We start from the raw sequence: 27,565 nt of genomic DNA on the forward strand, positions 1-27,565 counted from the left end.
GTACACCCACATCTCCTCAGTTATTCTGCTTCAACAATCTTTTGAATAAAACCACAGAAAGGCAACTTGATGCTTCACAATCTGATTTTTATTATGGAACTTCATGGTCCATTCCGCAAATTAAAACAGTCCTTACTATTGAGTCATTAGACAGCAACAATGAAATGACTTTTAAAACAATAAACTTGCCAACAGTGATGCCTTCTGGGATGAAATAAACTGCCTGCAATCCAACCATAATTTTACTGATGCAACTGTCTTATTCAAGAGTCACTAAACCACCATGAATTCCCAATCTCCATCAACACGAGTAACACATCAGCCATCCGCCAGCATTAAGATTTCACGTTCCGGAGGCGTCTCTTCCTATTGACTTAGTTCCCCAGAAGCAGTGGCATGTAACATTGCATGTTGCTTTCTCTGCCCTGCTTCTCCAATTATACAATTTCCCCTTTCTCTAAAATAAACAAATTTTGCAGTTCATGGTTATTACAGGTTGCAAGCAGGGTTTTGTTGCATCCTAAGACAAACAGCGATTCTTCTGGGTATTGGTTACTATTTGTACTTCAGTAATAACCCGAGATCCCACTCAGGACTCCCCCTTCACTGCATTTGGAAGTGTACAAAGATGTCTTAAAATTTGTCTCCCTTGAAGGTCTTTTAAAATCTCACTTCCATGTCTTGATCATTCTCCAAAGAAAATATTGAATCACAGAATCATTGAGGTTGGAAAAGACCTCTAAGAACATCAAGTCCAACTGTCAACCCAGCACCTCCATGCCTCCTAAAACATGTCCTGAAGTGCCACATCTACACTTTTTTTTGAACACCTCCAGAATTGGTGACTCCACCACCCCTCTGGGCAGCCTGTTCCAATGCCTGGCCACTCTTTCAGTAAAGAATTTTTTCTTAATACCCAATCTAAACCTCCCCTGGAGCAACTGGAAGCCACTTCCTCTTGTCCTATCGCTTGTCACTAGGGAGAAGAGACCAACACCCACCTCACTACAACCTCCTTTCAGGTAGTTGTAGAGAGCGATAAGGTCTCCCCTCAGCCTCCTCTTCTCCAGGCTAAACAACCACAGTTCCTTCAGCCCCTCCTCAGAAGACCTGCTCTCCAGACCCTTCACAGAGTTTGCTGCCCTTCTCTGGACACACTCCAGCACCTCAACGTCCTTGTAGTGAGGGGCCCAAAACTGAACACAGTACTCGAGGTGCGGCCTCACCAGTGCCGAGTACAGGGGCACGATCACTGCCCTGCTGCTGCTGGCCACACTATTCCTGATACAAGCCGAGACGCTGTTAGCCATCTTGGCCACCTGGGCACACCGCTGGCTCATGTTCAGCCGGCTGTCAACCAGCACCCCCAGGGCCTTATCTGCCAGGCAGCTTCCCAGCCACTCCTCCCCAAGCCTGTAGCGTTGCATGGGGTTGTTGTGACCCAAGTGCAGGACCCAGCACTGAGACTTGTTAAAATGCATTTGCTAAACTGTTAAAATGTTTACATATTGCATAAAGTACACCAGGGAAACACAAGTAAGTTTTTTCAGGCCCTTAAGTAAAACACACAGTTTGCCTACTCCAGATGGATGCTACCCTCATCCAGCTGCACTCTTTTAACTTTAGAACTGGAAATAGTGGCTTTTGCCAAGCCTGTGAAGCGTAACCTTAGAAGTTTATGAAGCGTGAGGCTACGGGGAGGGTCGGCTGCTGCGAGGCGTGAGCCCTGGCCAGCCCTGGAGAGCCAGGGGGTGAGGGAGATGGCGGGCAGCGCCAGCTGGAGCGGGGCCGCGGCCACGGGTGGCCGGGCGGGCCGGGTCCGAGGGGCCCCGTGCCTGCGCCCACCGGCGGCAGGGACCCGCCTCCCCCCGTCCCCCCGCGGCCGCGGGCCCACCGTCGCACGGCCGCAGCCGCCGCCGCCCCGGCAGCGCCCGGGCCGGCCTCTCCCGCGGCCGCGGCGGAACTACCGCTCCCAGGGAGCCGCGGGGCGGGGGCGGGCCGGGCCGGGCCGGGCGGCGGTGGGGCGCAGGATGGAGAGCCCGGCGGTGACCTTCACCCTGGCCTACCTGGTGTTCGCCGTCTGCTTCGTCTTCCCGCCCGACGAGGTGCGCTCGGCGGGGCTGACGGTGCAGAGCCTGCTGTCCGCCTGGCTGGGCAGCGAGGACGCGGCCTTCGTGCAGTACCACCTGCGGCGGAGTACCGGCACGCTGCTGGCGCACTCCCTTCTGCCCCTGGGTGAGCCCCGGCCGGTGGGCGGCAGGGAGGGCCCGGGTGTCCCCACGGGAAGGGGTTCCGCACCTGCGTGTCCGCATGCTGGGGTCACGCAGGTGTGGGTGAATCAGGTTACACTGTGCCTCTTGGAAGTGCAGTATTTTAGATTCTCTCAAGCTTCTTTGTAAAGTACACCATAAACTTTGTAACCAGCTGGCTGCATCGGAGTAGGTGCATCTACAAAGGAACAGCATTTTATTTAACCAGCAAATTCAATTCAGCTTCCTTTAGCCATATAATTCTGCTAAAAGTAAGTGTTGTATTATGGGTAATTTTATTTAACCTGCAAATTCAAATCAGCTTTGTTTAGCTACATAATTCTGGTAAAAATCAGTGGCAGGCAAGAATTTACCTTGGATTGCTTAGGATAGGAGCCTTGAATTTGAGTTATCATCCAAAAGTACATTAGCTTTCCTGGAGGTGAGCTCACTGATTAAATAACTATGTGAGTCAGGGGTATGTGTTTATGTGTGTAATTAATTGCCTTCTGAAAGTAAGTCTTTCTCTTTGCAGGTTATTACCTTGGCATGTGCTTTGCTGCACCTGAAAAACATCTTTGTTTCTTCTACCTGGCTTCAAAAGGATGGAAAACTTTCTTCTTCTTTGCTGTTCTCTTTCCAGCAGTCACCAGTGCCCTGGCATATTACTGGTCACGGAAAGGTTGGAATAATCATCCATTAGCCCGAACGCTTGCTGTTCATGCGCTCCCGCAGTCAGGTTGGAGGGCAGTAGCTTCTTCTATCAATACAGAATTTAGGAGAATTGACAAATTTGCTACCGGAACCCCAGGAGCAAGAGTTATTGTTACGGACACATGGGTGATTAAAGTGACCACCTACTGTTTACATGTTGCCCAGCAGCAGGACATTCATTTGACGGTGACAGACTCCAGACAGCACGAACTCACCCCAGACTCAAATATGCCTGTGCAGTTCCTCACCATCCGAGTTGCCAGTGTTAATCCCTATGTGAAGGCATTTGATATCCGGTAAAACAACTACCCTGTTATGTTACATATATGCTATTTGATTGTGCTAATGGAGTGCTTTTGTGGCAGATGTAAAGACTCCTTAGGTCTCATCCCTTCTTTTTTGCTCCCTGCCTGGTGTTCAGAGATGCTGCGTACACGGTTCTGCCACACACAGTGCAGTGAAGAAAGGTTGTTTAGAAAGATTTGTACACCTACAGCACTGAATGCACGATGGTTAAACAGAGGGACTCCCCTGCTCAATCCGGTCTTCAGAAGAGGATTGTGCTGGGTGCAGAAAGAAGTGACTGGAAAAACTTAGGCGAAAGATGGAGAACAGGAATGAAAGGGAGAATCTTTGGTCTTCCAAGTTTTGGGAGAGGAGAAACAGTTATTTTTTGGCTGTTGTCCACCCACGACTTCTCTTTCTTTTTTTTTTTAATTTTTCTGCTCAAGGCTCATAATTTTGTCGCTGCTCAGAATAGTTCTTGCTGAGCTACTGCAAGCTAACTGCCCTTAAAGCAAGGAAATAATTCTGGTTCATTTCTGATTTATGTGTTCTCGTAGCAGTAAATCATAGCAAAAATGCTGTGAACTGTTAGGCCTTGTTTTCCAAGGGCCCCTGCTATTTTGTTCAGCAGTCTCTCTGTGTAGCTAGGCAAAAGTACAAGTTTTGCAGGAACCTGTAACACTGATTAGAATGGTGCTAAAGTCTTTGTTGTGATTGTGTCATTAAAAAGAGTACACAAAGCCATGCCGGTGCTCCTACAACTATATATTTGAGAAGGCAACTGAGTGTCTGCTGTAAAGTTGTATGTCAGCAGCATTTATTTACTGGGTAATTAAAAGTAGACAGATCATGGGACTTACAGGTGAGCAGAGGGGTCCTGGCAAGTATGAGGAAGGCACAGAGGTGATTATGTTAGATATCCAGGTGAACAGAGCACAGAAGGAGAGGTTAGTTATGGTAAGTCTGACAGTCCTAAGAAAAGAGGAGACTTTTACAGACCTGTGAGAGTGGTGACCAAATAAGTATTAAACAACTAATGATTTTGTTCTGTAAGTACTTCAGTGCCAGAGTGATAAAACTACATCCCCAGCTGAGAAGATCACGGCTTCTTTGGCAATTCCTTTTAGGGAAAAAAAGTCCAAACCCCAAAATTTTATTTTGTGGTTAAACAGAGCAGCACTAAGAAGAGTGTCTAAAAGTTCTTTTCATAAGATGTGTCAGAAATAGCAAATCTCTGCTAGAATGCAGTCATGCAGGATTTAAGAAAAGTGCCATAGGACAAAATTCCCCTGTTAAGGATATAGGATCACTGTATATCCAGAATCAGAATTAGATACAGTGGGACGTTTCTGGAAGAAAAATGTTTTGTGTAGGCAGGCGGCATTTCCTTGCATGCTCAAGGTGAATTTTTCCCCTGGATACAAAGGTCTGTTATTTGCACGGGTGGTATCTGTTAGCTATTATAGGATAATGTTTTTTGTTAAAACAATGGAGACTTAGCTAAAGCTAAGCCAGCGTTGCATTGTAACGGGCTCTGGGAACACAGCAAGCGGTAGGAAGAATGAGGAATTTCAGGGTGACGTTCCCTGGGCTTCTCCATGAAAGCTGTTTAATGAGTGGAAACATCAAGCTGCGGAGTTCTGAATCTACAGTTCAGAACCGTTACATTAAAAAGGGGTAACAACAGTAATGTGTCACTACAGAATCTGCACAAGGTCTCAGGTGCCACCTGGCGTCTGTGGGCCTCACTTAGGACTTATTTTAGCAGAAGCAACCTAGTGTGAAACGCAGCTTGCTGTGGCCTTAAAGTCCAGCAGCTGTTTGTAACCTTTGTAAAATTTCAGGTTTTATCTAAAATTGTATAATAAAATTGCAGAAACTGATACTGATTGACATTCTTCTGATACTTGTATGTATTATATCACCATGTGATACATGCCACATGATACAACTCTTAATTTCTGTCCTCAGGAGTTTATAAACTAGAACTTAGATGTGATATAAGTAAATAGGCATTAAAAAGATGGACAGAAGTTGTGCATGCAGTACTTTACAATTAATGTATGATTTATGTACCTGTATTGCTTTTGTTCATGCTGATTACTTCAATAGCCTTCCTTTATTTTTGTATGTTGTTTTAGTTACTCTCTGGCATATCCTGTCAGCAATCTGACCTAGATATGAAGGAGGACAGCCTGGTCTAAGTTTTTTCAAAACCAACAACAACAACTAAACAGCAAAAGAAAACAAAATGCTCACTGCGTATTTATTCTGACTAGTATGTACCAACCTAAAGAACTTTTCAGTGGATTCATGTCTCTGATGTTAACCTCTGCAACGTACTATCAAGGTAGTTGAATAGATAGTCAAAGTAACATTTTGTTCCATCTTTTCTTCTTCAGGTTGAACTCCACAGAGTATGGGGAGCTCCGAGAAAAGCTCCGTGCTCCCATCAGCAACGCAGCTAATGTTGTGATCCATCAAAGCCTTAGTGATTTATTTCTAGAAACCTTTACATCTCTGGTGGAAATTAACCAGACATATCCCGCTCCAACCACTCAGGTGAGATTTTCTATCCACTGTAATATTCTCAATACAAGTGAGCCTGTGATTACTGTGTAATTGATAACTGTTTACTTAGGGCTGTCACAGGTGAATTATTATGAGAAGTCGTTGTGGGGTTAATCAAAAGGTTTTATTAAACAATGATTAAACAATGATGATTAAATGTTAATTATTAAATTATGATTATTAAGTGGTAATTAGCTGTAATTCAACGGTAATTCAGTGGTGGTCAAACACTCTACTACTTACTGCACTTCTAATAATTAAGATAGCTTGTATACAATATGCTTTAGATCTAATATAAAATGTCGCTTACCTCACTGTAGAGAACAGGTGCCAGGTAAGGGAACTCTCGACCTTGAGCAGTAACCTCAAGAGGTGTCCTGCCTGAGGGGAGATCACTGCCGTGCAGCTTGCTGCCGTACAGGAGAGCTCAATGGGCTCAGGGGGCTGCAGATATTTATAGCGTAAAGTGATTTACTCGTAGTCAAACTCCCCTTCGGTGTATGTGTGCATGTGCAGCCACAGTATTAGTTTCGTCTAGTTCCAGCTCAGGCTGGCACCGTTAGCTCCTGATAAGACTAGAAGCCTAGATTCCTTAGTTCCTGAAAAGCTGTGGCCTAGCACAGTTTCACAAGGTCTGCACAGCAGGGCTGACTCCAGTCAGGCCTGAACCAAAGGGCTGTTCACTCAGCCGGGGTGGGCGCATCCGTCACACTCCACCCCGTGACTACAGCCAATTCACTTTACTTCACAGAGTGGTGGTACGGTCACCTCTTGCCTCTGTGCTATAAATATGAGGCGGCAATAGCATCATGTTGTCTACTGGAGGATTAAGCGATAAATACAAAATTAATTAAGGTTCATTATAAGATAGTTCCACACATTCAGTAGCACAATATTTTGTATGTTTTACAACGAGATGTACTGATTGGCCGAAAAACCAGCCTCGAATATACAGAAAGACATTAATAGCAATACAAACTACAGACAGCAAACATTATTACCAGAGGATGTAACATGGTGCTCAATACACCTGTTGCTGTTGGAGACCATCCGAACAGAGTTTCCCACCAGTGGTGTTCCCCATCCTTATTCACTCTTCCTAGTATACGGTGTATTTCTTCTCCATCATGATGTACAGTTATGAATGTGTTTTTGCTTTGTTGTACTTTTTGTAATAAGGCCTGTATGTCTTTGTGTTTCAATAGCTTGTGAAAGAGCATCAAGTTCATTCCAGTGGGGGAAGGTAAAAGGTCTTGATATAGTATGTAGTTTTCCTTTAACAGTGCATATGAGGTCACTGGGGCTCTGTAATTAAAGTCACATCCAGTAATGTTTACGAAGTTACAAACACATACATTTGCTTGATTGGACACATCAGAGATAAAATTTTTATCACCAATTAAGTCTTCACAAAGTGTTCTTACGCAGATGGGTACATGTAGACAGTTGTACTCTTTTGAGGGACTGTGGCAGGTTAAATATGACTTGTTGCTGTTCCGTGCATTTAATAGCATAGGGTCCAATTGCAGAAATTTGTCGATATGTAACTTGGTCAGTGTGAGAGTAATTGAATAGGGAATAGGTTGATAGGTAGTAGAGATAGTTGTTGGTATAGTGTGAGGTCTAGGACTAGATGTTGGCGTGACCTTTAAGGATAGTCCATTTTCGCTCTCTCTCCCTTTATCTGTCCACAGGCACACCGCTTCTATAGTTGCGTCATTAAAGTGGAAACTATTATACAGTCGGGGTGTGAGGGACAGCCTACTCTTCATTTTGATTGAGTTTCATTTATCTTCCTGATTATCATGTAGGTGTCTCCCTTTGAATAATTTGTCACATGACATTTAATAGAGATTCTGTCACCTGGTACAACAGAAATAAGATGACCTTTACTTGCTTTTAGAATTGTGTGATTACCAGTGATTGTCATTGCTAGTTTTTTTGCTCATTCTCCCAATATTCCTGTACTTCTATCAATTTTAAACATGTATGATGCAGAATGTACTACAGTTACTGTATTAATTAGCACAAATAAAAGAAGTGAGGGCCTCGAACCCATGCGCTGGGTTTCTTGAGGTGTAAACTGGATCTGCTCCATGCTGGCAATGATTAATCCTGCGAGAACGATGACAGGCTGGATCGATCAGCTGAGGTCAACTATATGAGGTTTAACAAGGCACAGTGCCGGGTCCTGCACTTGGGTCACAACAACCCCATGCAACGCTACAGGCTTGGGGAGGAGTGGCTGGAGAGCTGCCTGGAGGAAAAGGACCTGGGGGTGTTGGTTGACAGCCGGCTGAACATGAGCCAGCGGTGTGCTCAGGCGGCCAGGGAGGCCATCAGCATCCTGGCTTGTATCAGGAATAGTGTGGCCAACAGCAGCAGGGCAGTGATCGTGCCCCTGTACTCGGCACTGGTGAGGCCGCACCTCGAGTACTGTGTTCAGTTTTGGGCCCCTCACTACAAGGACATTGAGGTGCTGGAGTGCGTCCAGAGAAGGGCAGCAAACTCTGTGAAGGGTCTGGAGAGCAGGTCTTCTGAGGAGGGGCTGAAGGAACTGTGGTTGTTTAGCCTGGAGAAGAGGAGGCTGAGGGGAGACCTTATCGCTCTCTACAACTACCTGAAAGGAGGTTGTAGTGAGGTGGGTGTTGGTCTCTTCTCCCTAGTGACAAGCGATAGGACAAGAGGAAGTGGCTTCCAGTTGCTCCAGGGGAGGTTTAGATTGGGTATTAAGAAAAAATTCTTTACTGAAAGAGTGGCCAGGCATTGGAACAGGCTGCCCAGAGGGGTGGTGGAGTCACCAATTCTGGAGGTGTTCAAAAAAAGTGTAGATGCGGCACTTCAGGACATGTTTTAGGAGGCATGGAGGTGTTGGGTTGACAGTTGGACTTGATGATCTTAGAGGACTTTTCCAACCTTAATGATTCTATGACACTATGATTGTATGAATATATTCCTCTGATGACCAACCCGATCTCCAAGGAAGGCATTCCGGTATCATTCCTGGTACCGTTCCTGCAAAGAGAAAATAACAGAAGTCTCGGCGGGGTCACTCCGGACAGGTTACCCCTTTTAGTTAGCCATGATTACAGTGAAAGAAGTCTCTAAACACATCAAATAGATGAGTGAGAACACAGCACAGGGACCAGATGGGCTTAGTTTAAAACATCTCAATAAGAATGATCCACAATATACCAAATTAATGGAACTTTTCAATTTGTGACTGGTTTTGGGAAACATTCCAGACATGGTTAGAGAAGGTCAGACTGTGTTAATAGCAAAACCCACCTTGCCAGACAGGCAGGACATCAATAATTCATGGCGAATTACCATCGTTCAACCATTTTAAGGTTGTTTTCAAAGGCCCTAACAGCAAGGCTGACTAAGGCTTCCCCATTAATCGAAGGCAAAAGAGCATTATACGGTCAGCAGAATGTTTGGAAAATCTAAATTTATTACAGCTTTGGGCTTCATGAAAGGCAGGTCCTGCCTGACCAACCTGACCTCCTTCTATGACCAGGTGACCTATGTAGTGGATGAGGGAAAGGCTGTGGATTTTATCTACCTGGACTTTAGCAAAGCCTCTGACACTGTCTCCCACAGCATCCTCCTAGAGAAGCTGGCAGCTCATGGCTTGGATAGGTGTTTTCTTTGCTGGGTAAAAAACTGGCTGGATGGCCAAATGTGGAGAGTTGTGGTGAACGGAGCTAAATCCAGTTGGCGGCTGGTCACAAGCGGTGTTCCCCAGGGCTCTGTTTTGGGGCCAGTCTTGTTTAATATCTTTATCAATGATCTGGATGAGGGGATGAAGTGCACCCTCAGTAGGTTTGCAGATGACACGAAATTGGACAGGAGTGTTGATTTGCTTGAGGGTAGGAAGGCTCCACAGATGGATCTGGACAGGCTGGATCGATGGGCTGAAGTCAACTGTATGAAGTTTAACACGGCCAAGTGTGTGGTCCTGCACTTGGGTCACAACCACCCCATGCAACGCTACAGGCTTGGGGAAGGGTGGCTGGGAAGCTGCCTGGCAGATAAGGCCCTGGGGGTGCTGGTTGACAGCCAGCTGAACATGAGCCAGCGGTGTGCCCAGGTGGCCAAGATGGCTAACAGCGTCTCGGCTTGTATCAGGAATAGTGTGGCCAGCAGCAGCGGGGCAGGGATGGTGCCCCTGTACTCGGCACTGGTGAGGCCGCACCTCGAGTACTGTGTTCAGTTTTGCGCCCCTCACTACAAGAAAGATATTGCGTTGTTGGAGCGTGTCCAGAGAAGGGCAATGAAGCTGGTGAAGGGTCTGGAATACAGGTTTTATAAGGAGCAGCTGAGGGTTCTGTGGTTGTTTAGCCTGCAGAAGAGGAGGCTGAGGGTAGACCTTATTGCTCTCTACAACTACCTCAAAGGAGGTTGTAGCGAGATGGGGGTTGGACTCTTCTCCCAAGTAACAAGCGATAGGACGAGAGGAAATGGCCTCAAGCTGCGCCAGGGGAAGTTCAGGTCGGGCATTAGAAAAAACTTCTTCACCAAAAGGATTGTCAAACATTGGAACAGGCTGCCCAGAGGGGTGGTGGAGTCACCAATTCTGGAGGTGTTTAAAAGAAGGGTAGACGTGGTGCTTGAGGATATGGTTTAGTGTTTAATGGTGGACTTGGCAGTGATAGGCTACCTGTTGGGCTTGGTGACCTTAAGGGTCTTTTCCAAACGTAATAACTTTATTCTATTCTAAAAGCGTTTTGGCTGTTATGAAAACGGGATGTTCTTCAACAGCCATAGGCTGCTAGGGAGGGATGGAATCCACCTGTCGGGAAGGGGCAAGGGAATCTTTGGCAGCAGGCTGACCAACTTGGTGAGGAGGGCTTTAAACTGAGGGACCCAGGGGGAGCGATCCAAACTGGCAATGCTAATGCCATCACATACAATGGGGAAATACGACAGGACAAAGCAGCGGCAAAGGTGCCATAGCAGCCTCATGCAATGGCATCCAGGAGACGAACTACCTCAAGGGCGTGCATGGCTATAGTGGGTCCTTGTGCGCCCCCCCAGGCAAACCTGCGTGCTCAAGCATCTTTCTGAAATGCCTGTACACCAACGCACGCAGCGTGGGGAATAAACGTGAGGAACTAGAGGTCTGTGTGCGGTGGCAGGGATGTGATCTGATTGCAATTACAGAGACACAGTAGGATAGCTCGCATGACTGGAATGCTGTCACAGATGGCTACAGGCTTTTCAGGACAGACAGACCAGCAAGGCGAGGTGGGGAGTGCTGTTGGGGGAGCTGGTGGATGTTCTTGCTGAGCCACTCTCCATTATCTTTGAAAGGTCGTGGAGGACAGGAGAGGTGCCTGAGGACTGGAGGGAAGCAAATATCACTCCAGTCTTCAAAAAGGGCAAGAAGGGGGGCCTGGGAAACTATAGGCCAGTCAGCCTCACCTCTGTCCCTGGAAAGGTGATGGAGCAGTTCATCCTGGAGGTCATCTCCAGGCATGTAGAGGACAAGAAGGTTATGAGAAACAGTCAGCATGGATTCACCAAGGGAAGATCACGCGTGACCAACCTGATAGCCTTCTGTGATGCTGTGACTGGCTGGGTGGATGAAGGGAGAGCAGTGGATGTTGCTTTTCTCAGCTTCAGTAAGGCATTTGACACTGTTTCCCACAGCATCCTCACAGGCAAGCTAAGGAAGTGTGGGCTGGATGAGTGGACAGTGAGGTGGACAGAGAACTGGCTCAACAACAGAACTCAGAAAGTCATGACCAGTGGAGTAGAGTCTGGTTGGAGGCCTGTAACTGGTGGTGTTCCCCAGGGGTCTGTGCTGGGTCCAGTCCTGTTCAATATATTCATCAATGACCTGGACGATGGGACAGAGGGCACCCTCAGCAAGTTCGCTGATGATACCAAGCTGGGAGGAGTGGCTGATACACCAGAAGGCTGTGCTGCCATCCAGCGAGGCCTGGACAGGCTGGAGAGCTGGGCCGAGGAGAACCTCATGAAATTCAACAAGAGCAAGTGCAAGGTCCTGCCCCTGGGGAGGAGCAACCCCCTGCACCAGTACAGGTTGGGGGCTGAACTACTGGAAAGCGGCTCTGTTGAGAAGGACCTGGGAGTGCTGGTGGGCAGCAAGCTGACCCTGAGCCAGCAATGGGCCCCTGTGGCCAAGAAGGCCAACAATATCCTGGGCTGCATTAAAAGGAGTGTGGCCAGCAGGTCAAGGGATGTTATCTTCCCCCTCTACTCTACCCTAGTGAGACCACATTTGGAGTACTGTGTCCAGTGTTGGGCCCCCCAGCTTAAGAAGGAGGCGGAACTGCTCAAGCAAGTCCAGCGGAGAGCCACAAAGATGATCAGGGGACTGGATGCTTATAAATATCTGAAGGGTGGGTGTCAAGAGGATGGGGCTAGACTCCTTTCAGTGGTGCCCAACAACAGCACAAGGGGCAATGGGCACAAGTTGCAACACAGGAAGTTCCACCTCAATATGAGAAAAAACTTCTTTACTGTGAGGGTGACGGAGCAGCGGAACAGGCTGCCCAGAGAGGCTGTGGACACTCTACTCCTTCCCTGGAGACATTCAAACCCCACCTGGATGCATTCCTGTGCCCCCTGATCTGGGTGTGCCTGCTCAAGCAGGGGGGTTGGACAAGATGATCTCCAGAGGTCCCTTACAACCCCTACCATTCTGTGATTCTGTGGTTCTGTGATTCTGCCTCTCTGCTCTGGTGAGACCCTGCCCCTGCAGTGCTGCATCTAGCTCTGGAGCCCTCAGCACGGGAAAAACACGGACCTCTTGGAGGGGGTCCAGAGGAGGGCCACAAAAATGATCCGAGGACTGGAGCACCTCTCCTATAAAGAATGGCTGAGAGAGTTGGGGTTGTTCAAAGCCCCTGAGATGTCAGGCTCATCCACCCAGACGGGTCTGGTAAGAAAGACACATCAGTACAGGCAGTGGAGTGCGGCAAATGCCCAAAAACCCCTCCTGAGGAAAAGGTAAGTACCTGCACGAGGTGTGCACAGGCTGATGACCTGTTAGGTCAGGAGGCTGAACTGCAGGAAATGGTTAAGAGGCTGCACAGTATTAGAGGAGCTGAGGCAGAGATAGACAGGTGGTTTCAGAATCATGTTCCTGTGGCAAACACCGCTGAGAATGATGCACCGTGGACCCTGGTGACTCACAAGAGCAGGATTCCACATCAGCCTGCACCCTCCACCATCACAATTAGAAACAGATATGAAGCCTTAACGACTGAGGACAGCCATGAGCAAGGTCTGCAAAGTCCCCTGCAAGGGGAAACTGTACCAGCAGCACACAGTGGATATCATAAAAAGAAACAATGAGTGCTTGTGGCTCTCTGTTGAAGGGTACTGAGGCACCCATCTGCTGACCTGACAGGGAGTCACGAGAGGTATGCTGCCTACCAGGAGCCAAGGGCCGAGACGTTGCTGAGAGGGTGCCACAACTCATCAGGAAAACAGACTACTATCCACTACTACTATTTCATGCAGGCACGAACGACACTGAGAGCCACAACCTGGATAAAATCAAGGAAGATTTTTGAGCCCTGGGTGAGTAAGTGAAAAACATTGGCGCCCAAGTGATCTTCCCTTCCATTTTCCCAGTTCGAGGGAAGGGAGCAGCCAGAAACAGGTGCGTAACGTATATGAACTCCTGGCTACGTGGTTGGTGCCATCGTGAGGGGCTTGGCTTTTATGACAATGGAGTGTTCTTCAATGACGGCAACATGCTGGGGAGGGATGGAATCCATCTGTCTAAAAGGGGTAAGGGAATCTTCAGCAGTAGGCTGGCTAATTTGGTGAGGCGGGCTTTAAACTAAAGGACTTGGGGGGTGGGATCTGTGGAGGAAACACTCACACCAGCACATCCAGTGGGGGAGTAAGTCAGGCCAAGCAGTGTGGTCACAAAGGTTCCTTAGCTGTCTCCCAAGAGGAGAAACAAAAGAGTAAACACCTCAAGTGTATGTACACGAATGCACGCAGTCTAGGTAACAAACAGGAGGAACTGGAGCTCCGTGCCCACTCAGAAGGGTACGACATCATAGGAGTAACTGAAACATGGTGGGACGCCTCAAACAACTGGGGGAATCGCAATGGATGGTTACAGGCTCGTTTGTAAAGACAGGCAAGGTAGAAGAGGTGGAGGAGTTGCACTCTACATCAAGGAACACCTTGCATGCATCGAAGTCAACTATGGTGATTGCGACTGCTCTATCGAATGCCTCTGGGTTAAAGTCAAAGGGGTCATATCCAAACAGGACCTCACAGTGGGCATCTGCTATCGACCTCCTAACCATGGTGATGAAGCCGATGAAGCGATATTTGGGGCACTAAAGCAAGCTTCTGGCCAACAGAACCTGGTCCTGATGGGTGACTTCAACTACCCAGACATCTGCTGGAAGAACAATATGGAAGCTTGCATGTCATCCACCAAGTTCCTGGAATGTATAGAGGACTGTTTCCTGATACAAATGTTAGATGTGCCAACCAGGAAGGAGGCACTGCTGGACTTGCTATTCACAAACCGAGAAAGCCTGCTTTGTAATATCTCGGTTAGCAATAGCCTTGGCTGCAGTGACCACAATATTGTGGAGTTTGGGATCCTGCTGAGTGTGCTGAAGGTCACCTCTAAGACAAGGGTTCTTGATTTTAGAAGAGCAAACTTCAGTGCACTCAGGGCTCAACTGGGAGGGATTCAATGGGAAGCTTCCATGGAAGACAAAGGAGCTAGTGAGTGCTGGGAATTCTTCAAGAACTCTCTATTGGAAGCACAAAGCCAATTTTTCCCCTACAAAGGTAAGGGAAGTAAGTGGAGCAAGAGGCCCCCATGGCTCAACCGTGACCTCCTGGGTCTACTCAAATCCAAAAGGGAAGCACACCAGAAATGGAGAAGTGGAGGATTATCCACTGAGAACTACAAGGGCATAGCCAGAGAGTGCAGAGATGCAGTCAGAAAAGCAAAATCCCAATTTGAATTGAAACTGGCTGTAGACATAAAAAATAACAAGAAAGGTTTCTTCAGACATGTCAACCATAAGGAGAAAAAGAAGGAAAACATAGGCCCACTGTTAAACAGAAAAGGAGAGTCAATCACCAATGATGCTGAAAAGGCAGAGGTCCTTAACACCTTCTTCACCTCTGTCTTTACCAGCACTGTAGGGTCCCAGGCTTTGGGAACAAAATTGCCAATTGAACCAAACACCGACCCACCATCGGTGAAGGAAGAGTTAGTACGTGAATTACTACAGGAGCTTGACCCCTACAAATCAATGGGTCCTGACGCCAACCACCCGAGGGTGTTGAGAGAGCTGGCTGACATCATCGCAAGGCCGCTCTCCATAATCTTTGAGAAGTCGTGGAGAACCGGGGGTGTCCCAGAGGACTGGAGGAAGGCAAATGTTACCCCTATCTACAAGAAGGGCTCGAGGGAGGATCCAGGTAACTATAGGCCCATCAGCCTTACTTCAATCCCTGGAAAAGTTATGGAATGAATCCTCCTGGGGGCCGTCACAAGTCAATTGAAGCACGTGATTGGGAAAAGCCAACATGGCTTCACTAAAGGCAGATCGTGCTTGACAAACCTGGTGGCCTTCTATGACAAAGTGACTTGCCTGGTTGACATGGGGTGGGCAGTGGCCATTGTTTACCTGGACTTCTCCAAGGCCTTCGATACGGTCCCCCATAGTCTCCTCCTCGAGAAATTGATGTGTTATGGCCTAGACAAGAGGTCTGTGCAATGGGTGGGGAACAGGCTGACAGGTCACACCCAAAGGGTGGTGGTAAATAGCTCTTTCTCAAAATGGCAACCTGTCACTTGTGGAGTCCCCCAGGGATCAATATTGGGCCCAATGTTATTCAATATCTTTATAAGTGATCTGGATAATGGCATCAAGTATAGCCTGATGAAGTTTGCTGATGACACCAAGTTGAGTGGGGAAGTAGACACCCCAGAAGGGAGAGCTGCTCTGCAGGGAGATCTGGGTAGGCTGGAGGAGTGGGCCAGCAAGAACCTTATGAAGTTCAACAAAGAAAAGTGTAAGATCGTGCACCTGGGAAAACATAACCCAGGAGTGCAGCACAGACTGGGATCCACCTGGCTGGAGAGCAGCTCTGTGGAAAGGGACCTGGGGGTCCAGGTGGACAGAAAGCTCAACATGAGCGAACAGTGGCTGCTGCAGCCAAGAAGGCCAACAGGATGCTGGGTTGCATCAAAAAGGGCATCACCAGCAGAGAGAAAGAAGTCATTATCCCACTCTACTCAGCGCTTGTCAGGCCACATCTGGAGTACTGTGTGCAGTTCTGGTCCCCGCTGTACAAAAAGGATGCGGACAGGCTGGGAGGGGTCCAGAGAAGGGCCACCAAGATGATCAGAGGACTGGGAAGCTGCCATACGAGGACAAGCTGAGAGAACTGGGTTTGTTCAGCCTTGAGAAAAGGAGGCTCAGAGGGGATCTCATCACCATGTACCAGTACTTAAGGGGTAGCTATAAAGCAGATGGAGTCACATGGAGAGGACAAGAGGGAATGGACACAAATTGCTCTTGGGGAGATTCCGATTGTACACCAGAGGGAAATTTTTCACGCTGAGGACAGTTAACCATTGGAATAATCTCCCCAGGGAAGTGGTTGACTCGGCCACGTTGGACACCTTCAAGAGTCGTCTGGACAGGGTGCTGGGCTATCTTGTCTAGACTGTGCTCTTCCTAGAATGGTTGGACTAGATGATCTCCAGAGGTCCCTTCCAACATGGGATTCTGTGATTCTGTGAGTTGGGGTTGTTCAGCCTGGAGAAGAGATGGCTGTGGGAGACTTTATTGCGGCCGTTCAGTACTTAATAGAGGACTACAGGAAAGACGTGGGCAACCTCTTTAGCAAGGCCTAATTGTGACAGGACAAGGGGTAATAGTTGTAAACTAAAGGAGGGTAGATTTAGACTGGATATAAGGAAGAAATTTTTTACCATGAGGGTGGTGAAACATTGGAACATGTTGCACAGAGAGGTAGTAGATGCCCCATCCCTGGAAACATTTAGGGTCAGGCTGGACAGGGCTCTGAGCAACCCAATCTAGTTGAAGATGTCCCTGCTCCCTGCAGGGGGGTTGGACTAGGTGACCTTTAAAGGTGTCTTCCAACCCAAACCATTCTGTGATTCATGTTGGTGCACGAGGGAAGTGATATGAGGACAATTATGAACTACTCACAGAATTAGGACTCTCAAGTTTCTGGCAAGAGAAGGTTGTCCATTGTCATTTGAATCAGGCTTTATTTACACCTGTGGACACAGTACATATGTATTTGTTCCGGCTGAGATGGAGTTAACTTTCCCCACAGCAGCCCTCAAAATGTTGTGCTTTGTATCGGTAGCTAGAAAGCTGATGATAACCCACCAGTGGTTTGGCTGTTGCTGAGCAGTGCTCGCACAGCATCAAGACTGTCTCTCTAACATTCCCCCCTCACCAGTAGTCTGGGGGGGTGGGCAAGATCTTCGGAGGGAACATAGCCAGGATAGCTGACCCCAACTGACCCATGGGATAGTCCATATTGTATAACATCTGCTCAGGAATAAAAGCTAAAAGAAAGGGGCAGGGAGGAGGCATTCGTTATTATGGTGTTTGTCTTCCAGAGCAACTGCTATGCCTACTGAAGCCCTACTTCCTGGGAAGTGGCTGGCCATCACCTGCTGATGGGAAGTAGAGAATAAATCTCTTGTTTTCCTTTGCTTCAGCAGGCAGCCTTTGCTTTTGCTTTATTAAACTGCCTTTATCTTGGCCCACGATTTTATTTCCATCTTATTTTCTCCACTTCCATGCTGCTGAGGATGGGGAGTGACAGAGCAGCTGGGTGGGCATCTGGCGTCCAGCCAAAGTCAATCCACCACAATGTATATTCGGGAGCCAGGGAAGAGATTAGGATTGTAAAATCCTAACTAACTGTAAATAAACTGATTTTTTTCTAAGGCAGGTGCTGAACCCCAATGAGGAGTGAGGAGAGAGGTGGTAGAGGTCTGATAATATGTAGGGATGAAAAGGGACTCATTATCATGATGCGTCATCTTTCCTGCAGACACCAATTACAGGCTGTACCTAGGTGGACAGGCCACCTTTATTTAATCCAGAAAACGAACATGTATGAATTATATATGCTTGATGAATAGCTGGGATAAAGCCACCTAGCACTAATACAGTGTTTTGCTCCACCGAGCTATAGTGGGTGAATGCTAGCAGCCCTGAGGAAGTTTATTAAAAGTAAATTGTATCCCATCCTAGGTAAAAACAAATTTTTTTTTATCCTCCTCCTTCAATGGCACTGTAGAAAACCATGTATTTTACATATAGTACCATCATCCAGGGATGAGCAGCAGCGTGCGGGTGGCAGTTAATGTAGAGATGTTCGATGTTTGGGATGGTAGCCGGGAGAGGGACCATGTTTGCCTTTAATCTTCTATAGTCTATGGTTAGGCGCCACCTCCTGTCTGTTTTTTAACTGGCCACACTGGGGAATTATATGGGGAGGGCCTTCAGGAGATAATGTGTCTTTTGACCTCCACAATACCCCTCTGGGCGGCAGCAGAGCTAGGATACTGAGGGAAGTTATTTTTGAGTCAGGCAGCGTGGGTGCAGCTCACAGTAAGCGAACTTCGCCAGTTCACTGACACCTACGAGCAGCTGCTAATTTTTATCAGCTAACCAAGGACACTCCAGGCAGCCAAAATTTCCAAACTCATCCTTGTTTGGATGAGTCAAAGCCTAACACATTTTCTTTCCCTGAAACTACTGCTAATCAGTGCCTTGATACCCTTTTTTGCCCTGGCAATAACAACTTTAGCTCTGGGCATCTTTTACTTTTGCTGGTAAATCCTGTTATTTTAACCCTCTGTTGGCCAGGCTTAACATAAGTTCTTTGGGCATCCAAATTTAAGATTACTGAAATTTGAGCTTTGTGTCAATTAAAAAAATTACTAGCTGTCTTTGGGGGCCGACTGAGGCATAAATGTGAGGGCTGTCTGTGTTATCCCATTGATAAGTTTCAATCCTCTGGACAGGCAGCCCGAGTTGCTGTCCAGGACTTACTCTTTTTTTGGCTTCAAGGTTTGCAGTTCCTCCCTAAGAGGTCTAAAAGGGTTATTTACAGGGTCTTTGGGGGTTGACGATTGTTTGGTTTGTTCCAGATTCCCTGATACCCCTTGTTTTTCAAAAGCCTTGATCAGACTGAGTACAGTCCCCATCAGTTGCCCCCATATGGCTCCCTGAGGTATGCCTCGTGCTAAGGCTTTTCTCCATACTTCATTATGCCTTTTTGGGAGTACCCTACCTCACCGGGGGTTTATGAGGTTGGGGAAGGTATCAGGGGTTCTGGGCAGTCTGTTTTACTTGCCAGATCCGTCTGCTGTCTGCTTTAGCTCTGATTGCCCAGTTGGTGTCAGTTTGTCCCACCCCATCTCTCGACCGTGACTGACGATGCCATGTAACAGTCCTGCCCAGGTCAGGATAGATCGGAGGTGGAGTTGGCCATCCTGACCCTCCTGAGTGTTCTGCTCTATGTTTTGTCTTATTTTGTCCCTTTTTGCAATGAGGTACAGTTTTAAGGTAGCAGGGGCTTCCCTTATCAGTGGTTTCATAGCCTTAGAGTCTAAAGGGGCAGCGATAGGGTCATTACCATGTGCACCCGTTGTTCGTAGCCTGAAGGCAGGCTGCTTGTGTAACAGCAGTAGAAAGTTTACTTAATTATCTTATTAGCATAGCAGGGGGCTCCTCTCCATCCCGAGGGTCAGTGCCCCCGCCCAATACAACACTCGCCCCATGATACAGTGTGGTTCAGTGTCTGGTCCCTTGTTCAAGAATGCTCCTGGTCCCCAAAAGCTATCAGCTTCACTTTGATCTAACATAATATGGTCTCCTCCAGTTAAGGAGACGCGCCAAGATACTCAGTCTCATTCTTGGCAGGCTTCCACCCATATTTTTCTTGCAGATTGGCCAGCTGCAGGGGGTCCCATGGAATGGTCCTTGTGACGTTTTGCTGGTTGCCCCCTTGGGGTCCAGCAGACACCTCGGTTTTAATATCAGGGGCTACCTTAAATTTTGATTCATCTAATTCACTCTCCTCACTAAGTTCTCGATCAGGGTCCTCCCAAATATCTCCATCCCAGTCTTCCGGGGATATGATTAGTATACAGATTTTTACAGGATCTGGGGGGTTGGGGGCCCAAGTAATTTTGAGTTTTAGTTATCCTTTACCTTCCTTCGTTTTTCTTTTTCCTCCCCCAGCTGTTTCAGCAATTGGTCTATTCACAGAGATAACAGCATTTCTTGTCGCTTTCTTTGTTCAACCTCATCTTGTAACTTTTGCATTTCGCTTTCCCTTCATTCCTTATACTAACAGGCTGCTTCCAAACATGTTCCCAACATTTTGCATATTATTCCTTTTTCTTTACCATCTTTCATTTTTCCTCTTGTGAGGTTTAGCTGCTCCGCTATCTTACTCCAATTATCCCAATTTTCACATGCCCAATATTCCAAAAATTTCAGTGAACAGCTAACTCCATGCCTCTATAAGTAGCCAGTGATTGAACCCACCGTCCTGCTGACTGCCAGTTTTTGTTGTAGGTGAATTATTAAAAGAAGTTGTGGGGTTAACCAAAAGGTTTTATTAAACAATGATTGATGATTAAATGATAGTTATTAAACTGCACTTAAACAGTAATTAAATTGTAAATCAACGGTAATTCAGCAGCAGTCAAACACTCTACTACTTAATGCACTTCAAATAATTAAGATAGCTTGTATACAGTATGCTTTAGATCTAATATAAGATGTTGCTTACCTTGCTGTAGGTAACAGGTGCCAGGTAAGGGATCTCTCGACTTCCAGCAGTAACCTTGAGAGGCATCCTACCCAAGGGGAGATCTCTGCCACCGTGCAGCCTGCTGCCTTACAGGAGAGCTCAATGGGCTTGGGGCGGCTGCAGATATTTATAGTGTAAAGTGATTGACGTGTAGTCAAATTGTCCTTGGTGTGCAGCTGTAGCAGTTTTAGTTTTTCTAGTTCCAGCTCAGGCTGGCACCCTTAGCTCCTGATAAGACATAGCCTAAATTCCTTAGTTCCTGAGAAGATACTGCCTAGCACAATTTCTCAAGGTCTGCACAGCAGGGCTGACTCCAGTCAGGCCTGAATCAGAGCTGTTCACTCAGCCGGGGTGGGTGCATCCATCAACTTCCATTTCAGTAAATGTGTAATAAACATAGTCCTGGCTGTTGCTTCTGTTCCTTCTGTGAGGAGATGAACATTGCATTTTTGAGACATAAGAAGTAGCAGAGAGGAAGAAAGTCCCCGATAATAATTTCCGTAAAAAATTTACTTGAAAACATTTGAAAATTATGAGGTTACATTTCCAGAAGGTTTATGGGGAGCTAGAATCCCAGCTGTTCTTACTGTTCTTTAGGCAGTTTGCTCCATTACAGATAGCTTTTCTAGACAGCCAAGTTTTGCTGAATCTTCTGCTGAAATAAATTAATTATTCTTAATTGGGGTTTGCTTTAATTGTAAATAACTCCATGGAGTCCTTCCTTCAGTAATATTTGTGGAGACTTGGTCATTGTGATACTTGTGCTGCACTCGGAAGTGTGACTAGAGCGTGGTTCAATGTACCAGAGGTAACTAATTAAACTAGTTCTGGTGACTCTGCAGTGAGTCTGTGTCTGATGTTCCAGCTAATGGAGTACTTTATATCTATGGCAGTCATGCAGTTTAGATTGTATATTCACTGTATGGTTACATGAACTAGCTAAAATAAAACTGGATCAGATATGTCTGCACATAATGTGATTTTGTGTTCCGACTGCAGTGCCAGCATATAGTGAAACGAGATGTTCAGAATAAAGAGAAGATACTATTCATTTGAAAGAGTTGCTTTCTTGCAGGGCTTTTAATTTGTGACACATTTAAGTGTCAGTTGAGTGTCAGTGAGTTTCGGTTTGACATTGAGTGATAAATGATTTGGACATTAAAAATACAACATGGGTTTTTCCCCTCTTCTGATGCTCCGTGAATAAGTTGAAAAAGTTAGTTAACCTTTCTGTGCTAGAGTTTTTCCTGCCTAAAAACTATAGTAAGCCCTAATTTCACAAGCTAAAAGCTGATACAGCTTCTGGAAGAAGGAGTCCTGCTTCCTGCACTCTCCTTATCCCCATGTTGACAAAACACACTGTCTGCGGTGAACCTGGTTGGGGGAAATGATCGAGGTGAACAGAGGCAAAGAAAGATGATCCGCTCCACAGTCAAGCCCCCAGTGTGGTTGAACAGGCACCTGAGCTGACAAGGGAGAGACATTGCAGATGGGGACTAGAGACCACAAAGCAGAGCTGCTTTCTGTTACACCAGAATAGCATTCAGGTCTCTATGCCTGTTCAGTGTGTTGTTTTTTGAACCTTGACAAGTTCTTGGAGAGCTCTGGCTGGAAGACACATGGGAAATGCTAATTATTGTTTATTAATTGTAAAACACTTCATGGCAAGATGATCTCCCTGTATGCAACTGCAAGTTCATGTGGCATAATTAACGGTGAGGAAGTACCAATTATTCCAGTATAATCCAAGAAAAATAAGTAAATTTCTGGTCCTTCAAAATGAGTGCCTATTGTGTTCAGTAGAGCCCCACTTTCCACTTTTATGTCTCTTACTTACAAAGGTGGAAGATAGGAACAGCCGTTTGCTGTAGTAAGTGGTAAGAACTGTTTGCTTTGCTGATTTTCCTTACTTTATATTGGTATGTTTTTTGAAAAACAGTATGTCTGAATGATAAAGACAGCTGCTTGCTTACCTTCGTCTGGCTGCTGTGCTCTGGAAACAGGTAGAGCTTTTCAGAGAGAAAAAGAATGTTTATTTTCAGTCATTTTTGTTTAATCAGTCTCATGCAGCAGTTCTGAGTTTTCTGTTTAAAGCAATACTTTGTTCTCATTCATTAGAGGGTGTTCTGATAAAACAGGGCTCTGCAGATTGAAACTGTTTGGTATCTTCTGATGGGACAGTTCTGCCTTGAGGCTCTGCCCAACTCAGGTCCCTGCTATGCTTGTGCGCAGGTAATTTTCTAAAAGCCTTTGAAGAGCAATAACAGAAACCATTCTGTGCAGTCCATAATTTTGCCATTTTTCTCCTGCTTTAGGAGCTGGAGCCATGCATAGGGTGTATGCAGACTATCGCTAACATCAAGCTCATCAAGAACTGCCAGGAGCCAAACGAAGGGGAATGTCAGCAGTGCTACTGTCGTCCCATGTGGTGCCTCACCTGCATGGGCAAATGGTTTGCCAGCCGACAGGATCAGCAGCACCCAGAGACCTGGCTGTCAAGCCAAGTGCCTTGTCCGACTTGCCGAGCCAAATTTTGCATTTTAGATGTTTGCATAATACGATGAATAATACTTGGGTATGTTTTAACTTTTTCAATGTGAATGTATTTCATAGTGGGTTTGGTTAAAAGGCCTGTTAGATTTGTTTCTGAGACTTCGTGTTCTACAGGGGTGCAAACTCCAAAGCTTCTGTAGCGTGGAAAGCAGATGTAAATCTTTTTAGTTCCTCTCCACTCTTACCTGTGTCTTTGGTTTTTATTCACCAGATGTCAGTTTCGGGATATTTTTTTTTTGTTAACCCATATTTTCCTTTCTTATATCTTGGATGGAATAAGGGTATCCCTTCTGTATTTGCAGTACTATTCTCTTTTCCAGTTTTAATGTAGGTTAAATTCTTTACATTTTTAAATTTAACTTGGGTTTTGATCTTTAGTAAAGGGCTAACTGAGAAAATTACTATGGCTAGACTTCATTGATACTTTTGTTGTTCTTTAATCCATATGTAAAGTTCTTACTAGTCTTTGCCAGTGTTCACCCAACAAGTATACCAGTTGTGTTCCTTCTGCTTGTTCCCTCCACTTATAAAGGGGATTAGTTTCTGTAGGCTAAGGAATTTAATATCTGAATATGTACAACTCCCATAGGGACCTTTTATTCACTTAATCTGCTTCTAATTTATATTTTGATTGATTTATTTCAAACAACAGAAGGATTCAGAAACATACCCCATTTACCTACACTGCTAACGCTATGCATGGTTGTATCTGTTGGATGCCAGGAGTTACATTGCTTAGGGTTCCGATGCTTTTTAGGTGATGGACTTTTTGTTATACATTTGAAAGGAGTACAGCAAACGCCTGAACTGTTTAAATACTCTAAAAGTATTTCAAAGCTATTTCAAAGCCTGTAAGATTTTCCTGAGGGGTAACCTTTCCCCTGAAAGAGACGGCAGGATCACAAAGGATCCCCGAAGAATGACGGTAATTAATGAAAGTTTTTCAGGCTTGGAATTCAAAGACTGATCGTAAGTAATAGTCAGTGTTTTAATGCTCATAGGGTACTGATGCACACTTTTTGGTCTGATCTGCACCAGAATAATTTGTAAATTAAAATCAAAGCATTTTCAGTACATTTAAGAGAGCCCTACTCCTAGACCTAAATGCAGTGCTTAGTGTTCTAGCTGTGCATCGTACCCTTCAATGAACAATTATTTGGCATACTGCTTGGCAGAAAGCCTCAAGCTGCTGGAGAATGTGAGTTCTTACACTGACCTGTGCAGCACAGGGGCTGAGATGCAGCTATTTGCTTGCTTGAGTTGTCTGTCTTAGAGGGGTAGTAACTCCAGGCAGACAGGTGGTCAAATAGAGGGAGAAAGGAATAGTTTAGTGCTTTGGTCTAGGAGAATAGAAGCCTTCATAGCTCCCACCTCTATAATCAGGAAGATCTTATCAGTAAATCACTAGCATAGATGACATGCCAGTGGTTAACTCAAAATGTCTTGATTACCATGGTAGGGAAAACGGCTTTGAGCAGGAATAAGTGGCAGGATGCTAAAAATGGCAGAAGTACTGGAAGCACAGCCATGAACGATTGCGTTAGAGTCTCCGTGTAGCTACAAGTTGCATGGTGTGTTTAGAGCCAGACAGCCAGGAAATGGTTATGAATGTGGCTGCAAGCCCTATTTTGGAGAAGGATAAGGAATCGGGAACAGGTTTGACAGCATAATTTGAGAACTAACATATAGGTTACGTTGTTGGTGTTGATTTTTTTAATAACATGCACTTATAAAAATCCAAACTGTTTGGGTTTAAGGACTCTAATTGCTAGAGCGTATCTCAGTTGTTACATATACAACATTTACTATGCAATTATCGGTACTACCTGTTAATAAGGGTGATTTTTCTGTTTTTCATTACCTGTTTTTTTGGACTGGATAAAGTGAAAATTTGACACCGAGACTGGATTTGTCTTGCTTTCCCAAAAAGACCTTAAGTGGCATGTCCCTCTTCATCTGAATAGGATTGAGTTCCTGAGTTTCAGACAGATTTGTTGACAAGTCTGAAAATTAATAAAAAATCAAGGAGCTGATCAGTGATTGAATTGAAAATATTTTCCAGTACTTCTGTGGGAAAGTTATTTGGAAGTTTGAAATGGTCTCTGCAGGGCGTTTTAGCCTTGGAAGATTCTTACAGGGCCAGGTGGTGTTATCTGACACGCACCTCCCCACTGTGCAGCGGCCTCACAAATAAGCCTTTTGTACTTTTTACTTCTGGAAAGTTTACATAATGTGGCACAGATACAAGGAATGTGGTCCTTGAAATAGTTGCAGAAGAGAGGGTAGGATTTTGGAGCTGTCGTTTTGCCACTGACAGTCATTCAATTCCTACAGCTCTTTTCCTCTTTGGAATAGAAGTATTTATTGTAAAGACGTGCAAAGTTAACATCGCAAAGGCCTTGAGAAACTTAGGTAATAGGTATGTGTAGTGGCAGATGGTTTTCTAGAAAAACAGGTCAGTTGCCAGTGGCATCTCTGTGATAAGAGCTTTAGTCTCCTAATTGCTTTGAATTGATGGGAAGTTTTCATTTCAGAGAAACTTTGCTTTTATTCATCTTACTTCTTTTGCCAATATAACAGTACGACAAAGTAACAGTCATAAATGTGTAATACTCTTGCATTTTTAATGGTAGTGCTCTATCCACAGAAGTGCCTCTTAAAAAACTTAGTAATAATTACTAAAAATTATGATTTATGTTAATCACAGTGCCTGACTTAAGTTCCTTAAAACAAGCAATTTTTTTCCCAAGTTTAAATTCTCAAAGTAATCTGGCATGCCTGCCTCCAAAGTTGGTAAGCTGCTTAAAGGCTGTGTTAGAGAGCAAACTTGTTCAAAATCCATATGACGTGTTTTTCTTAGAGACAGTAGGAGAAACTGTGACCTCTCCCTGCAGAGTCATGCGATATCTTATTTGTCTTGAATAAATCACTGAACATGAAAATAATACCATATTAAAATAGGCATTTGTCTTTGTGATAGCTTCAGGTCATCATCCGAAGAAACATATTCACAGGCTTTTTCTAGAGATGATCTCTGTGGTAAAAAGAAATACATTGCCTCGCACCCGGTCTTGATATGTTTCTTAAACATAAGAATAGGGTTTAGAATCAGTCTTTTTACAGCACTTTTTCTAAGAAAAAAATGAACCAAGTAATGTGGTGGGCTAAAATATTTACTCATTTTTTCTTGCATTATTAGTGATTTAGCATTGCTTTTTCAGCAGTATGTATGCTTTTCCACATCACTGACTTGTGGATAGACGAAGTTAGTAAACTGAAGTATGTTATATCAATGTAATGTCATTACAGTAAGACAATCTATATGTGGGTGTACAGTGTCAGTATAAATACCCCATATGTATGTATACATGCATAGCCCAAATTTCCATACGTGCTGCAGCTGAACAGGTGTTTCTGAAAACACAGACTTTGGCTGTATTATTTATTTCCACAGTTTTGTTATTTCTGTAACTGTAGCATTCCAGAAAATATGGGCAAAATATGTTACCTGTTGATTTTTTAGGTTAACATGGTTTGCTAACACAAAAAAGGTATTATTGTCCAAGCAGGATGTATTGTAAATCCATTATATGAATGCAGTTGTTTACGATGAGGCTTGCCATAACTTGAAACCAAAATACCAGGTTATTATACGTCTCCTTAGTATGAGTATTTTTGTTGTGTTAGAACTTGGTAGACTGCAGCTATATACCATTCCAGTCAGGCAAAACCTCAATAAGACATAACTGACTGAAGTTCTGAGTGCCATTTCTTAAGAAATGTTGACTTTGAGATATTTAAGGAGTTGAAATACAAATACTCAAGCTCTTACATGCATTACAAGACATTTTCTTCCAAAGATATACCACAGGGTTTGTTAATTGTGGTTGCTTTTTTAAATCTAGATAGCTTACCTATTTTAAAATGGACAGTATTGTTTGGATAGCCTTTAAGGAAAAGGCTTAATGAATACATGTAGTTAAGCTTAAAACTCTCTGAAGAGCTGAATAAAAATATGATTTATTTTATGTAAGACTTCTGGTTTTCATTTCAAAGTTATATTTATCAGTTAAAACTGTATACGGGTGGTAATCAGTCTGACTCATCTGTATACCATGCTTTAGCTGAGAACATGTGAATACAAAGAGGGCTTAAATTCTCCTGAAGGTGCACCTCGTAATTCCTTCGATGAATTTTCCTAATATAACCTGAATGCAGAGGATTGCATAAAAGAAAGACGGTAAAATCTTCTGCCTATATCTCAGGAAACAAAACCCAAATACTTCCTGTAACTAGCAGGGGAGAAGGAATGACACTGGATTTCACGGCATCAGCAGAGGCAATGA

The 27,565-nt window shown here is 45.1% G+C and overlaps 1 protein-coding gene across 3 annotated transcripts; it reads left to right on the forward strand.

Moving 5' to 3' along the window:
* Positions 1 to 1,973: 1,973 nt before the first annotated feature.
* Positions 1,974 to 27,247, forward strand: TMEM129 (transmembrane protein 129, E3 ubiquitin ligase). 3 transcript variants are annotated; one of them, XR_012660424.1, is made up of 5 exons: positions 1,974 to 2,235; positions 2,785 to 3,259; positions 5,651 to 5,810; positions 22,785 to 22,898; positions 22,982 to 23,398. XR_012660424.1 is itself a non-coding variant. In XM_075092075.1 (4 exons), the coding sequence occupies exons 1-4, from the start codon at positions 2,031 to 2,033 to the stop codon at positions 17,467 to 17,469; spliced, it is 861 nt and encodes a 286-aa protein (XP_074948176.1). In that variant the 5' UTR covers positions 1,974 to 2,030; the 3' UTR covers positions 17,470 to 17,580. The 3 variants fall into 3 exon arrangements, 2 of the variants coding, with proteins under 2 accessions (XP_074948176.1, XP_074948175.1); XM_075092075.1 differs by lacking the exons at positions 22,785 to 22,898; positions 22,982 to 23,398 and adding an exon at positions 17,449 to 17,580; XM_075092074.1 differs by lacking the exon at positions 22,785 to 22,898 and having other exon boundaries at positions 1,977 to 2,235; positions 22,982 to 27,247.
* Positions 27,248 to 27,565: the final 318 nt, after the last annotated feature.

The sequence above is a fragment of the Phalacrocorax aristotelis genome, chromosome 4, assembly GCF_949628215.1.
Source record: "Phalacrocorax aristotelis chromosome 4, bGulAri2.1, whole genome shotgun sequence".
In the NCBI taxonomy this organism is placed as follows: Eukaryota; Metazoa; Chordata; class Aves; order Suliformes; family Phalacrocoracidae; genus Phalacrocorax; species Phalacrocorax aristotelis.

Bases quoted from the DNA above. Each gene is read 5' to 3' on its own strand.
- TMEM129 (XM_075092074.1), top strand. From the start codon at position 2,031: ATGGAGAGCCCGGCGGTGACCTTCACCCTGGCCTACCTGGTGTTCGCC. The intron at 3,260-5,650 runs GTAAAACAACTA...TTTCTTCTTCAG, and splicing joins GTGAAGGCATTTGATATCCG to GTTGAACTCCACAGAGTATG. The intron at 5,811-22,981 runs GTGAGATTTTCT...CTCCTGCTTTAG, and splicing joins ATCCCGCTCCAACCACTCAG to GAGCTGGAGCCATGCATAGG.